Genomic DNA, 16511 nt, shown 5'->3' with positions numbered 1-16511 from the left:
TCATATTTCTTGGGAACAACACGGAATAAACTGTGACTGAATTTGAGTTGCAGATTTGGCTGAAGGCTGAATTAACATTTAGAAGCACCGAGCAGTGCAGTAAAAGCAAGAAGGTGAGAAATGTGGAACAGCATTTCAAGCATCTTATGCGATTCATCAAAGTCAACTTTTTAAGTGTGCAATGATTACAATCTCATTAAACAAAACAAAAAAAGCCCTCATGAATAAATAGTCCTTGCATGAGACATCCACTGGTAAACAAAAAGAAGCACATGTCAAATTTAACTCAAACTCAGATATTCTGTATGGATCCCGAGGCTTTATTGTTTTAATGTAAACATGTGCACTGCATGGCAATAAACACAGCAAGGCTTCTCAAACCAAAGGGAGTAATATAAAATCCATTCCTCTAAACAAGATAACAGTGACCACCTCCTCAATATAAATTAATTCCAGAATCAAAGACGAGATTATAGCCCTGGGGCACCTGGGGGTATTTGGGATGATGTGACAGCTCATTAACTGCCAAAAATAAATGGCTTTACCAAGATTATCATTTTTATTGAAAATAATTCCCCGATCAACTCTGTTGGGATGTCTCTGAATCAGCTAAAATGACCTGCCAAATAAACTGCCAGGTGGCACCAAGTAAGAGCATTACTATTATTATCATTATTATTATTATTACATTTTTTTCTCCCTCCTGGATTCATTTGGTCTTCTTGTTTCGTGTTTTTTTTATCTTCCCTCCTGATTTCGCGGTTTCATCCTGTGCAACAACAGAAAAAAATATTAGGACATGATCACAGTGATGATTCTCTTACATAAGCTCTCTTCTAAAAGCTTTTTCCACGCTGAACAGTTAAGTGTCATCTTTTAGCAGCTCATGACTCAATTCTGACAGACACTTTTGTCTGGTTGCCTGTTGTGTTTTCCTGCCATACTGAAATGTGCAAATTACAATGAGCTGATTGGTAATCATCATACCATTGTAATGTATTCCAATTACTGCATCAAGCCAAACACTGCAATCTTAAGTACTATTATCAAAACTGCTGTGCTAATATTTGCCCTGGCAGTCACGGCTGCAAACTTGTGGTTCATCTAACACCTCAACAGCTTGTTTGGAGAAGCATTAATTATAATTGTTCCAAATGCAGCAGCACTCGGGCCAACAAAACAATTGGGATGTTGTTCATACAGCTCTTTCAGAACTTATCCAACCTCCTTGTTTTTTTTGTTTTTTTTTTCTGCATTTTACAGTGTTTACAGCCTGAATTCAAACAGGATTTCAATCTGTTTTGAATATGAAGTTTCAATTTACACATAACAACCCATGACAAAGAGCGTTTTTACAAAATGGTCTTTCAAATAAATAAAAAATGAACAGCTGAAACATTTCGAGTAAATGGATAGTCAATCCTTTGGAGTCACACTTTAACTGACTGTGTGAAGGTGCTTACAGATTTATTCAGATGTCATGAGGATGTCGCTGTGACTTGACTATATACGGTTCCTCAGATGACAATACGCGTGGGATGAACAGAAATTCTATTGTGAAGTCCAAGGAACTGTCTGTAACAGGCAGAGACAGAATTGTGATCTGGGATGTAAGTAATTTTCCAAGTGTTAGACGTTTACAAGAGCACAGTGGGCTCCAGCATCAGGACACGGGAAATATAATGCAACTATGGAGATGTTCTCCCTGGAGCTGCTTGTCAAACCAAAATGAGCAACCAGGACCAGGAGAGACTTGGTCGGAGACGTGATGAGGAACACAAAAGCTGCTCCGACAGACCCAGAGGTCCTTGGCTGGGATGGCAGATCTTGGCAGACGGACAACAGTCAGTGTTGCACATCATCACGTCTGGGCTGTTGGCAGAGGGGCCAGAGGGGAAGCCACAAAGAAAATTTTAAATCCTCAGCTGTAATAAACGGAGCGATGTTTGGTGAGCATGAGATACAGCTCATTACCCATATAGCTTTTAAAATACAGGATTAGTCTTGAGGAGAATTAGGGGAGATTATTTATGCTGTGCCGAGGATAAAGATCCCAAGCATATAGCTCAGTTAAAAAAAGAATGGCCTCACAACAATAATGTAAATATCATGAGTGACCCAAATAAAACCCAGCCTCGGATCTCATTGAAAATATGACTAATAACAGAAGAATTGCTCCTCACAGATCACAGATTCTGCCTTTCAACTGGACCAAGCCTGAGCAACAGTTTGTTTTTGTCGCATTATTTTTAAATCAAACAGAATAGGGTGGCAATCAAAAAATAAATTTGAGAGCAAAACTATTAGCATTTCAAAAAAAAATGTTTCATTGCCAGTGAAACAAATCTGTGATCTGAATGTGAATCTGAAAGTTTTGCTTGTGATTCCAAAAGTTTTGCTGTCTGTTGGCTGGCATCAGCGTAGGTCCCGCCCACGAGATTCAGCTCAACAGAACGCAAAACTTCTGGATTCGCTAATAAAAATTTTGGATTGGCAAAGGTTTCTGATTCACATTTTAATCACAAATTTATTTTACTTGTAATAAAAAAAAATGTATTGCAGTGTTGATAGTTTTGCTCTCAAGTCTTAATTGCCGTTTTAATTGCAAGCCTGTTCTGTTTGATTGCATGATAAAGAAACAAAAAACTCTACATAAAGAAAATCTGCAAAGAGGGATGAGAATCCTAAAAATGTGCTGTGCTTATCTGAAACTTATTTAAGTTAATTATTTCTGTATTTCGTCTTTAATAACTTTGCAAAAATGTCTAAAACATATTTTTGCTTTGTCATTATGAGCTAATTTGTGCAGACTGGTGGCAAAAAAACAAGAAAGCGACCAAAAAGATATCTAATTTCTCTGTAGCTCAGGCTGCAACACCACAAGATGCCAAAACAATCAAAGGAGTTAAATACTTTCTGAAGGCTGAGCATCGTTTATTTTTTCTCCAAGACAACACCCAAGAAAGTTCTTCATGCCTCCTGCTGCGAGCAGGATCCGATTTTGTAGGAGCAGCTGTAGAATTTGGGTGAGGTACAACATTGGCTTTTTGTTTTGCTCTGTGTTCTCAATACACAGATAACAAAAGATTTAAATCTCTTTGAAACCGGCAAGACATGCATCTTAAAGCTGCAATAATAGAAATCAATGATGGACAATTTAGGCTAGATGAAGACAATTTAGACTTGTCCAACAAAAAGGTGGAACGAGGTTGTGATTGGCACAACCTGCTATGAAATTACCATGCATATCCGATGTTTTTGTCAGCTGAGTATAAATGGGTCTTGTTTTCTCCAATTTCAATTACTGTAGCTTTAACTAGAATATAAAAAGGCTGCAGTTAGGTATGAGGCTGTGCTCATAACGGTTATGAATGAATCTGCTTTGTGTTTTTCATTTGAATTAACAACTTTCCACAATAACAGGACAAAAAGCTACAAAATGATGTCCTCTAACATGGGAAGCACTACAACTACAAATGCAGAACTCAATAAATCAATAAAATATGAACATATAGAAAGAGGGGAGATCACACAGAGCGCAGTCGGGTTCTGATTTTTTTTTTTTTTTTTTTTACAGTGATTTGATGGGGTTTTAAAGTTGGCTACTTTTAAGTCTAGGTTTGCACTACCTTTAATCTATATGTGGCAACAGCTCAAAGGTCAATTATGCTATCAATGGGATGACTTAGCAGCACACAAAGAACACTTCAAAGCGGACTGCCCTAACTTAGGCTGGTGAAAGCAAGGAGAAAGTGTTTGATCTTCAGGACATGTGGTGTAGGCACACAGACGTTTCAAATGAACCGATATCCGTAATGTTACGGCCACTGTATAGCTATAGAGATATTATGTTTTACTGTTACAATAATCATTTCCTCTAATACTATATATAGCACACATGTGGGACACTTGGAGCTCTTACTGTCTAACCTTGCTTTGGTTGTCAGCAATGCTGCCAAATGCAAAATGAAAATCCATTTCCTCTCAGATAATAAGAGAGAGGACAGGGTCTTTGGCAGTGAAGCCACAGGACACATAAGTGGTTTTCAGTATCTGAGAGCTGATTGCAAAGTTTAAAAATTGTGACTGTAGTGTCTCACCGCAGAGGACGTGTATCCTTCCTGGACGAGGATGTTTCTGGCACAGTTGTTGATGTGTTTAAAGCGGTCCGGACCCAGCAATATTCCCCCATACCATCGAGACACAACCACCATGACATTACGCACGTCAAGAATCTGTGGTGAGAAACGAAAATTAAAGGCAGTGTTTGTGAGAGGGTGTGTGTCCCCGTGTGTGGAGTGAGTGAGTGTAACTACAAACAATGTCATCACTGGTTGTTGTTTTATTTACACCTGTATATTCTGTGATTCTGGATGGGAATATGCACTAATTTCTTGTCCTACATGTAATGTCTGCTTTGGCAGTACAAGTGCCTATCCATCATGCCAATAAAGCCCTTTTTGAATTTTAAATTTGGATTTCAGTGAGTATAAGGAAGGGGACACGGAGACAAACACGGAGCGGGAGAGGGGTCAGGGAAATGAGTGACAAGCTGTGCAGGTTGCACACTGTGGCACAAACATCCTTGCTTGGCAGCCGGGCTCCACCAGGAAAACAATTCACACCAGATGCAACACAGAGAACACGGCCGTCAATCAAGAGCTTTTAACATATACAGAGGCAGAATTTGGCTCTGCGCTGCCACGCACACACAAAAGTGCAATCTGAGGGCTCGGGGAACTCATCCTCATCTGGCTGCTAACTGTGTTAATCAGAGCCTTCATTTATTCATTACCTCACACTTCCCATTCACAGGCAGAGATGAATAAAGCACACATCTAAATGAGGAAACGGGAAGAAAGGGATAGAGGGGAATGAGATTAGAGAGGAAAAGATTAAAGACAAAGCTCTTAATGTAAATTGTTCAGTATGTTGAGTGTCACAAGAAGCAGATTAATCAGTATGTTAACCAGAGGGATGAGCAGGAGGACAGAGGACCCGATGCTATCTCTTCACTGGTATACACAAGGTCACTCATCTGGAGGAAGTCACCGCCTACGATCTGATAGTCTCCCATGTATCTTTGAGTTTGGTGTCACATTCACATAGATTAAGAACAATCAGCATCGAAGGAGCAAGCCGGGTTCATATTTTAGTTTACTTTAATCTAGCTGATAGGATTTATTGTAACTATTTAATGGAGAGGAATATTTATTTTATTTTTATTTTACCTTTAATTTTACCATTTAACAAGGAAGTCCCTTGAGATAAAATCTCTTTTCGAGGGGGAACTGGCCGAGATAGCACACAAAATAAAAGGTCACAAAATAATAAAACAGAGCTCAACAAAAACAAACTAGGGATAAGTAAAGCATTTTAAAAACAGACAAGGGACAACAGATACATAATACAAAGTCTAGTTTAGGAATAGCAATTGCATTCTTCTGCTGCACAGTTTTTTTTTTTTTTTTTTTTTAAATCAGAGCTTTAAACTCTCTCAGGAGACAAACTCATTAAGCTGTAGTGTGTTTTGAAGGTTATTACACGACAAGGCTGTAGGCAGACATAGCTTTTCAACTTTTTAAAAAATTAATAAAATCATAATTAGGAGCCAAGAATGTTGAGCTGATTGATGCAGTTTATGAATGACTTTCTATTTTGGCTGGGACTGGTTATTAGTCAAAGGCAGCTTGATTCATCTGAACTACACTCCTGATCAAAATCTTTAGACCAGTTGAGAAATTGCAAGAATTTACATTTTGCACTATTGGATCTTAAGAAGGTTCTAAGCAGAGCTTCAAAATGCAAAAAGAAGAAATGGGAGTGAGACAAAAAAAAAAAAAAAAAAAAAATTGAGTAAGCAATTTATTGCAAACAACCATTAAACTGAAATAGGCTGTTCATCAGCTGATCAAAAGTTTAAGACCACAGCCTTTAAAAGCCCAAATCTTGGCAAAAATGTGGATTCAGTGTCATTTTCTGTCAGGTATCCACACTGTCATGACCTCCTGATGGCAAAGGCAAAAAAGGCAAAGGCTTTCTTGGTAATCACCTCAAAAATTAGTTTCGGCATGCTTGATGCTAGTGATTCCAGGAGGCTAGTGAGAATGTTGCTCCAAGTGGTGAAGATGGCTTCACGGAGGGCATCCACTGTCTGGAACTGGTGTCCATTTCTGTAAACTTCCCTTGCCATCCAACCCCAAATGTTCTCGATTGGATTTAGATCAGGGGAACACGCAGGATGGCAGGCATTGTGAACTGCAGCGCTGTCCTGTTGAAAAACCCAGTCATTACCACACAGACGATGGCCTTCAGTCATGAGGGATGCCCCCTGCAACATCTCCACATAGCCAGCTGCCGTTTGATGCCTCTGCACAACCTGAAGCTCCATTGTTCCATTGAAGGAAAAAGCCCCCCAGATCATGATGGCGCCCTCTCCACGGTGCCGTGTAGAAAACATCTCAGGTGGGATCTCCTTGTCATGCCAGTAACGTTGGAAGCCATCAGGACTGTCAAGGTTAATTTTTTTCTCATCAGAGAATAAAACTTTCTTCCACCTTTCAGTGTCCCATGTTTGGTGCTCTCGTGCAAACTCCAAACGGGCAATTTTGTGCCGTTGAAGGAGACGAGGCCTTTGAAGACGTTTTTTGTTCTTAAAACCCTTCTCTTACAGATGCCGTCTGATGGTTATGGGACTGCAGTTGGCACCAGTGACAAGCTCAGTTTGGGCCGAGGATCGTCCCGTGTCTTGACGGACAGCCAATTGGATCCTCCGGCTGAGGGCCGGTGAAATTTTTTGGGTCTACCACTTGACTTTTTTGTTCCATAACCCTCAGGATCTTTTAGGAAGTTTAAAATGACTGTCTTACTGCGTCCAACCTCAGCAGCAATGGCACACTGTGAGGGCTTTGTTGTTGGGCCTTGCTTATGCAGCTCAACAATCCGACCGTGTTCAAAGAGAGAAAGCTTTTTTGCCTTTGCCATCAGGAGGTCATGACAGTGTGGATACCTGACAGAAAATGACACTGAATCCACATTTTTGCCAAGATTTGGGCTTTTAAAGGCTGTGGTCTTAAACTTTTGATCAGCTGATGAACAGCCTATTTCAGTTTAATGGTTGTTTGCAATAAATTGCTTACTCATTTTTTTTTTTTTGTCTCACTCCCATTTCTTCCTTTTGCATTTTGAAGCTCTACTTAGAACCTTCTTAAGATCCAACAGTGCAAAATGTAAATTCTTGCAATTTCTCAACTGGTCTTAAGATTTTGATCAGGACTGTATGTACAGTAAGGCTCAACATCTAACAGACACACCAAGAGCCCAATACAGCATTTCAGATTGATTTTCCTCTCTAACAATGTCACACTGGCATTTATATTGCCTTTTATTATCTTGTATATGAGTATAAAGTTGGGCATGAGTCATGGATCTCATGTGGAAAAGCTTTGATATTTAGATCCCATGGCAGTCCCTGCTGCTATTGTATGACATAATTATTATAACTCATCATTCAGCTTTGATCACACAGAACTTTTTTGTTTTCACAAAGCTCGTACTGGCCTTCAAACAAAGCCAAGAGGAAACCAAAAGTCTTGTGTGGACAATGGCACACTTGAGTGTGATGTGGGTGTCTGTGAATCATAATGCCATCTGACAACAAACCAATGACAAGTGGCTCCATGAAAACTTTAAGGATTAAAGAGTGGTGTGAAATTACTCTCATGGAACCAAATTTGTCTAGAGATGGACATGATGCCAACCCGTCACCGTGGGGAAGCTGCACGGTGGAGTAGAGGCATAGATGTGTGGTGGGAGACACTTAAGAGGAGGCAATCCACAGCTCTGTGCACATAGCAAACAACAACCAGCTAAATACCGATGATGTGTTTGTCACCGCTCCTGTCATTTCCCTTTGCAGAACTCTGTACGAGCTCCGTCTCTGTGCAGACGCCCTGTTGTCACAGGAGCCAATCTGATCTAAATGAAATGTTTGCCTGTTGCACTGCTGCCTTAAACAAAACCCCTTCATCCCTTTGGTTTAAGGTGCGTCATCTCTAATAGTCACCTGCGATAGTATTTACTCTCAAAATTGATTTCAATTTTGATGCTCGCTCGCTGCTTCCCTTTCCTTTCATTTTTCAACATAGTTTTGCTTGGAGAGACAGTTGCCATGGTCACCAGTTTACCATTGACAAGAAAATTAGATTTTGGTGCAAGTGCTTGTCAGGAGTCAGTGGAAAGCTCCATAGCCATACCAATCATGGTTTAAAAGGCGCAGCAGGTGTCAAATTATGTGGACCATAAAAATGAGTGACAGGAAGTTGAATTCGGCATCCAGACAGTTTACGGTGAGTTTTTTTTTTTTTGTGCTGCACCGAAGACTTAAACATTTTTCTTGGTATTTTTTTTTCACAAGCTCGATATTCAATACTGTACAGAGCTTTAAGAGTGATCTGCTGGTCAAGCACTGCAGATTAACCTCCTCATCCCTGTTGGTGCCATCCGTAGGGTTTATCATTGCTGCATGGCTGAGATTTGTTCCAACCCACAGAACTCTATTTTAAATTCTAGTGGAAATGTCAAGGTTTCTAAAGATACCAAATATGCTCTGCTGAGTTATGGGCAGATGTATATAAAAAGATGCACACGACATCTCAATATTTTCAATTTGATATAATGGTTTGAATATTCCACTCAATATAGGCATGATGCAGCTTCAGTGAATCATTGCATCCAGCAGATACAGAAAATATTCGTGATATTGTTGCTCAGTATGGAGTATGTTTTCTATCTTTGGTTCTACTTCAGGGGAAATCTGAGGGAAAATCAGAGTATAAGGGGTTAAAAATATGCAATAACCTGTAGTAGATGGAGAAGTCTCCCCCCCGCAGCAGTCTCGCCATCATCTTCACAGTCCTGCAAGAAGCTCTGCTTGTCCTCGCAATAAATTCTATGACAGACAGAATCACAACAGTTTGGCATTAAGTGACAGAATATTAGATGTTTTGGACAGAGAATGACAGTAAGACCTGGCAGCGTCTTCAGAGCAACATTTTTAAAGTGGACTAAATGTCAACATCTCCTCCCTCTGAGTAAGGGCCACCCAGGCAGTGCATCAGCGGCTCTTCATCGACCTCATTAGACCAAGCTGAAAAGTTGTGTACACAGGAATGCATGACACAAACAGACACACACACATACACACAGAATACACAATACTGTCCAGAATCCAGCCCTTTCTCCATTGTTTTTCTTGACCTTTAATTGCAGCAATGGGTGCCTTTGAAAAAGCTGACAGTCCTTGAATCTTTATTGCATCCATTTACACTTTGCACAGCGCAGAGTTTATGTGTTCGGCCCTGCCTGTGTGTATCTTTCCTGCCTCATCTGCTTCTTATGCCCATGTTACTATATATTTGACCGTTTGTCCTGACACCTACACACTCACCCATCTGGGAAAGACGGGAAAGACCAAGGTAAAGTAGGATTCCGCTTTACCTTGGTCTGCCCAAAATTTTCTTCCTAATAAGGCAGGGAGTTTTTTCTTGCCTGCACTGAGAGCGAGCTAGGCCATGTAGGATAGGTACGTGATTGTGCGACTGTGTGTCCTGTGCTTCGTTTTGCCTCTTTGCTGTGCATCGTGTTCTGTAAATGATTACTAGTAAATTACATCTAGCTGGGCTTATTTTTTATAAATCCCTTTGGGGTTTATTCTTGTGATGAAGGGCTATAGAAATATAAATGAAGCTGAACTTGAATTTGGCATGGCTCATTCTGTTCTGATGCACCTATCAGATTTCACAGAAATGTTCATATTTAGGAAAGGACTTGCACTACTGATTTTTTTCCCCAAATTTGGGCAAAAATTGTTGGCTCAGTCCATGATAAGATCTTACTGGACCACCACCACCATGTTGCTTTGAAGCAACATCCCATAATACCAGTGCCTTAGCGGTGAGTGAGAGTTGACAATTTTGCTGTTGTAGTTCTAGTTAACTGTGTTTAAGTGTGTTTTGGTTTTATGAAGTAGGTGACCATATCATTGTTTATATTGTTTTGTGTGGGTGACTGGTCTGTTGCTTTGCTGTATCGACTTCTGATAAAAGCTCCCGTTGAGGAAATAATGTCTGTAACCATGGAGACAGACTCTCGGGGGCTTGTAAACACTAGGGATGAGCTGAGTGGTCAGACTAAACAACTGCATGATACGGATATTGTGCTGTTTTTCTTATGACTACGATTGTCATGCGATTATTTTTGATTTTCATCCTTATTGGGGAGATCACATTTGTTTGCCGGTGGATCAAGGTGGCATGAACTCGGCGTACTCCGCTGTGGAAGCATTTGGCCTCTTACCAGCAGGCTGCAGGCTGCAAACCCTTTCACAGAGTCAATCACAATAATCACTTTAATCACAGTGTACAGGTCAGACTCGCTCAGCTCCTTTCCACTTTGTAAAACACGACTGCCATATGACCTTTAAATTACATTAAATACCAAGCAACCTGTCTCTAGTTTATATACCGCAGTGTTATTTTCCACCAGTGACAACAAAACGAAAAGACCAACCAGTGCAGACATAAAATCATGTATATGTGACGTTGCTGACCTGTATGCATAGATGTTATGAGTGGCACTGGCGATCTTCTTATTTTCATACAGCTTGTCCAGGACCACTTTAACCTGCAATGCAAAACAGACACATAATTTCATTAAAAGACGAGCGCCTCTTCCTTCTTCACTGAACTGTGCCTTGAGGTTTGTTCCCCACACAACCGGTGGACACGTTCATGTGCAGTAGGGGTGTTTTTGCAAAGCTATGGCCAATGTGGATTCACTCCGAGACAGAGTGCAAATTTAATGCTCACACACCTCTCGCATTTAATGCCTGTGTGATGTGTAAAGACAAGGGAGTTATGTTCAAAACAAAAATGTCAGGTTGAAACTGATGATGTATTCGAGGAGATGACAGGGGTACTTAGGGCATCAGACTGTCTGCTACGCTTGACAAATGCACACAACAGCATTAGAGGGCTGTCAGAACATTTTATTGCTTCAGAGAGAGAGAGAGAGAGAGAGAGAGAGAGAGAGAGAGAGAGAGAGAGAGAGAGAGAGAGAGAGAGAGAGAGAGAGAAATAAAACACTATGCCGAAATCCTGCTTTTTATCAAGCTGTTTTAGAGCTAGGGTGGGGACTTCTATACCTGATCATGTTTTGTTTCATGTTAAAATTTTGGGAGATCTACGGTCACTTGTGCAATATCAAGTAAAATGCCCTAAAGCAGAAATGCATCCAAAAACAGAAATTCTGTTTTTCTTCTCATCTTAGAAAACTGTCTTTGTGTTCATCTATCTTGCCGAGTTTGCCAAGGATTTGACGGTCACTGGATCAGTCCATTCAGCACGAACTGTGTTTATTTAGGATTTAGGAGCATGAGTCAGTGTAACCTAAAGCTGGGGTGCTGGTGACGCAATCCAGTGTCATTTTAAAGGGACACACATTCCTGGAAGAGTTACACCAAAATAAAACTCATTTGGATGCAAAAGCTGGAAACATTAAGTTCCCAGTCAGTCTCCAATTTGTTGTCAGCGGGGCAGCTCTTGGGTTTCGTGATTTAATCATATCATCAGTTGTAACATTTCGTATCCAATTTCTCATTCAGGAGGAGAATTGCTTAAGTTCACAAATATTAATCACACACTTCAACATCATAACGAGGAAATATGTTAACTGTGCTTGAAGGTGGATGGGAAACTCTTAATGCATACAATGTGTTGTGTAATTACATGTTTCATTCTCCTCAGATCATCGACACTCTGGAGGATGGCAGAGTGTGTAATTATTTCTGTCCAAATAGCACTTCATAGCAGGTGGAAGCTTTTAAGAGGAGCTGTTCTGTTACCCAGAGTGTGAGATTTAGCTACCAGAAACCAGCCAGAGGAGGCTTCACTTTCCAAATTGGTGAGTCAATCGGCACATTCAGTCCTACTCCTTTATAAGATCCTCATCAGAGGGATGGTTTCCACCCCAAATCGCACCTGAAGTTTGCATATTCTGCATATTTGAGGAGAAAACTCCACACTGGCACACCATGAGATAACATCCTGTTTGCTTACAGAGTAATTTTACTTTTCTTATCACAGCATCTGACATATATTGTTTGATATTTTGATTAATCAAGTATATTGAATGCACATGCATGCTGGTTCGAGTTGGTTTGAGTCAAGATTCTTGTAACCGAGGTGCAAAATGAGGAACTGGCCCGTATTTCAACCAGCATTTGGAGAGGAACCATTGCATCATCGATGGTGGGTGTGCACAACAAAATTTATTACTCTGGCAGTGCATGACCACGGTGCTGTGGTGAGCCAGCCTGCCTGCTGTCGCCTGCAGCACAGAGCCCGACCCCGCATTCCTGTCGGAATAATTAACCAACATAATCTGAGCTTGATAGGGTTCAGATTGAGAATAATAAACAGTAAATTGTGTCAGTGCCTCAGCCGGTGTGCTGATTGTATCCCAGAGAAATGAGCAGGATGTGATGGGAGAAGCACAGCTGCTGCACATAGAAAGGCAAACGGTTAAAATTTTGGGGTTCGTGTGGACTAGAATGGAATCGGTTCTTTGTTGCTGGAAAAGGGAGAAGATAACTGTCAACCCTGGGATTTGTATAAAATGTGATGAAATGTTAAAAAAGAACAGCATTGTATTTATTTGCTGTACCTGTCTGGGAGTCACCACAGGTGCTAAGTGAGGCTGGAAGGTGCTGCGTCGGTCTGTGATAGTTGTTCCATGTTTTATCGGAGGTACTTCTTCATCTACAAAGATAAAATGTCAGGCGTATTACTGTGAACACATTGATTATAACAATAAACTGAGCTTACTTTAGACCACTGAAACCACTACAGCACTGCTGACCACACACTGTTGCTGATTCAAGCGCCTGTACCGTTTGCATGATCCATGAAGAGATGAGCGTTTTCTGTGTTCAGTCTCAGAGTCGTGAGGTCTGGTGTATCTTCATCATCATCCACTTCCTCCTCAGTTGTCATTTTCACCTTTTCAGGTTGCTCCACTGAGGAAGTAATATAACAGAGGTTATGTCAGGACAAATTGACACATTTTTTACAGCCAAACTTTGTCTCAGTCTGGGAAAGTTGTAAAAGGGGTGTTTTGCCCACAATGTTGGAATATTCCTTTAAAGGTCCTTCAAGCTCGTCTGCTGGCCTTTGCAACTTCTCATTAAAATGGACACCTATTGCGCAACTCATGACCTAATTACCCCATGTGACCTTATATATACATTATCATCAATATAGTTTCTTGACCAGATAATGGCATTAATTAGGTACAAGTACACTGTATCAAAGATGTGAATTTTCTGATTTTTAATGTCTAAGATTTTTATTTTCTTCTAAAAGCTTTTAAAGAGAACAGGGAAAGCTGTGATTGCAAGACACATTCAGAGGCAGGCGCACGTCTCTAAAATCCACTCTTTGTAGGCAAGCATTGATATTTAGATGCAGAAACATTAGGTCTCTGTGCCGCTTTGTCTTTCTGTGCTCTCTGGTCTCATTCATCCATCTAAACTTCATTATCTGTCCCGTTATTTCTCCTTCGTTTCAATGTCCCCTCTGCCATGTTTACTCCTTTTTCATTTCCTTCTCTCCGACATGTGCATCTTCAACCTCATCGCTTCCTCTCTCCTCGAGATGTTCTTGTCTTTTGAATGAAAATAAGCTGTCGATTCCAGCTCTCAGGGCTGTGCCGCTGTGACCAATTACACTAATTACAACATGAACTATCAAGACAAAAAGGTGGGAGCCTCACAACAGGAGTGAGGACAGTTCATATTTTTCAGCCTTGTTGCTTAAATGAGACTGACCCGTCGATAGACACCACTGGGCTCCTCCGCAGACAACTGAGAAAGACTCCCCACAAAAAAAGCCAATTCAGTCTGACACATACAAAAAAATCTTTAATTTGGATATCTTCTACTCTTTTTTTTTTTTTTTTTTACTTCAAAGATTCTGTCAAGGTAACAGAGACCATTACCTAGATATGGATCTTAATTCAACACAGTCACTCAAAGTCAGACACAGAGAGGAGCTTTTTTTTTCCTCCCCCCACAGGCTTTTGTGCTCATCTTATCACAGCCACATTACCAAATAGACGGGTACCTTGGCACAATTTAAGACGAAAAACTTACTAGACAAGGCTTTAGGAAAGGGAGTGGGTTTAACTGGATGTTTGATGTAACTATTGCATTTAAAAAGAATGGTCCAATTACTGGCCTAATGCTGAGCAATGGGTCATATCACAGCCAAGTCATTAGGGCCTAACATGCATTAGATGTCACTACGTACTGCAGGCTAATGGAGAGCATGGCACAAATGGATGCTCTCACAACACCAAGCCATTTTAGATCTATAAATGCCAGTGAAGTCATTACATATTGGTCACTGAAGTATGACCTGTCATTATAAATCTCTCATAATTTTGCCACACCTCACCTGTTTCGGTGATTTGGGATTTCTCGATGAGAAATTCTCTGATTTTTTCCACCCAGAGGAAGAGGATGCTCTCACCTGCATGCTCTCTGTTGAAAGGTAAATATTTCCCTGTGAGGGTGTTGCCCTCCAAGAGATACACAAGATGGAAACACTGCATTGTGCACAGACATAATCGTAAGCCTGTGCTGTTGTGGCTAATATCTCTCCACTATACCTAGCAAAGTCAGAAATTATGAAAAGCACTCACACATAAAGGTCTTCCAGGCTGTTTGCCAATGTCATCCTCTCCAGGCCTCGCAACCACGCTGCACTATAAAAGCAGGGGACAATGAGAGGGCTGCTGAGTAGGCTGAGGAGTGGGGTTTCAAGTAGGATGATGTGCTGTGAATTCAGCCTCTGACCTCAAAAATAACATTTTAAAAGTAAATGAACTTACTTAATCTGATATATGGGCGGTGCAGCGCTTGGATAATCAGGTGGGAGAATTATCTGATTTAAAAAATAATAATTATAAATATTTAGGCTCATATGAATTGCAAGGACACAGATGTGGTTGATAAACAAGATTTTTCACCTGCAAACATGCGGTCAGTTTTGGCTCCTCCAAGTCACTGGATATTTTGATGCAAAATATCCTGGATGCTTCATCTATGACACACCATTCATCGCCGTATATGGAGGAGAGTGCCTCAATCTCCTCGATCTAAAGGAGAGAAATCAATAATGAACCAGCAGCATCAACATTATGGTGGTGATGCAACTCTGCATGTAAAACTATACAACAACTAACCTATAAAAGTTAGTTATTGGACAGTTGGTCAATTTACTTTCTTTTACTGCAGGCAAAAACTTCCAACATCTCACATTGTAGAATAATATCAAAATGTGCCCAGCTGTGCAGCCTATAATCGATGAGGAGTTACATTAATGGTGTAAACATAAACTTCAATGAGCATGGCACACAGAAAAACAACTAAATAAATAAATAAAAATGTGATCAAAGTAGTGTCCATTATTTATGTTGTAGCTTGTAATCATGTTTGGTCTTTGTGTGCCTCTTCCATCCTTTTGAAGTTAAGGGAGCGAAAACTGCAGCCGCTCCTCTGGATGGGGCTGCACAGTTCAATTAGTGAAACCTGATGAAACATCACATGTGCAGATGTTTCATGAATCCGGACACCTTGCAGTGTTTGTGCTCTCCTCCTTCCTCTGTGGCCCTGCACAACGCCTCGGCTGCTCATACAAATGTATTTTTAATTAACATTCGTGCAGTCTCTCCTGGGCTGGCATTTGTGAGGCGCACACACACCGAGCTGTTGTGCTGCAAACATCTGCGAATTGTTTATTAGAGATTTGTCACTTTGACTTGGGACACCCAGGACCCTGAGACAGCCAAGTCAGTCTGTCTGCTGCCACATATACACACAGTGGAGCTGTGACTTACGCTCTCTGCAGGCCACCTCCAAACACTACAGCAAAACACGCACCAAGCAACAGTGTGCCAGGCTGAAGGAAGTGTAAAAAGGTGTGGGGACAGACACACAGCTTACTTGAGACTGGAGATCCCCTGCATTCTCCGGACTAATGGTGTCGGCCATTTATTTATTTCACTGTCATGCCAGCGTGGCTGCACAGAAATCAATCAGTCAGAGAAGCTGCACAGTCGGATAACAAGACAGCTCACAACAGCCCATCACACACAACAATCAGCATGTCTGTATGGAGATGTTAAAGTACTTCCAGGGCGACTTGGATTGGGTGCGTGCGTTTTGTGGTCTAAGGTTTGCCGCATGTTGACAGCAAGGCGGTGTCTTGCGCACAGTGAGAGGGTAACAAACAACATATGCCACTGGATTTGTGCAAGTCAACTCAGTGCAGTTGAGTTATAAAGCCAAGTGTGTGAAGTGAATCTGGGACGTGATGATGTGCATTGAAAACAGCTGATTTAGAGAGGCGTCAAAACAGGAGGGTCGAGCTTTTATTTTGAAATGTGAACAG

The 16511-nt window shown here is 40.9% G+C and overlaps 2 protein-coding genes across 3 annotated transcripts in view; one reads left to right on the top strand and one right to left on the bottom strand.

The window, feature by feature from the left end:
• osbpl1a (oxysterol binding protein-like 1A) overlaps window positions 1-16511 on the top strand; it is a 38652-nt gene that overhangs the window by 103 nt on the left and 22038 nt on the right. The gene's annotated exons all lie outside the window — the stretch shown is intronic.
• On the bottom strand, window positions 305-16241 carry impact (impact RWD domain protein). The gene is made up of 11 exons (XM_030049625.1): window positions 16064-16241; window positions 15088-15216; window positions 14950-15002; window positions 14761-14823; window positions 14514-14599; window positions 12950-13075; window positions 12724-12818; window positions 10610-10683; window positions 8860-8950; window positions 4101-4235; window positions 305-769 (listed from the first exon to the last, which is right to left on the bottom strand). The coding sequence occupies exons 1-11, from the start codon at window positions 16109-16111 to the stop codon at window positions 710-712; spliced, it is 960 nt and encodes a 319-aa protein (XP_029905485.1). The 5' UTR covers window positions 16112-16241; the 3' UTR covers window positions 305-709.

The sequence above is a fragment of the Myripristis murdjan genome, chromosome 4 (genome assembly GCF_902150065.1).
Source record: "Myripristis murdjan chromosome 4, fMyrMur1.1, whole genome shotgun sequence".
Taxonomy (NCBI): domain Eukaryota; kingdom Metazoa; phylum Chordata; class Actinopteri; order Holocentriformes; family Holocentridae; genus Myripristis; species Myripristis murdjan.
This window is presented reverse-complemented; position numbering and strand designations above follow the sequence as displayed.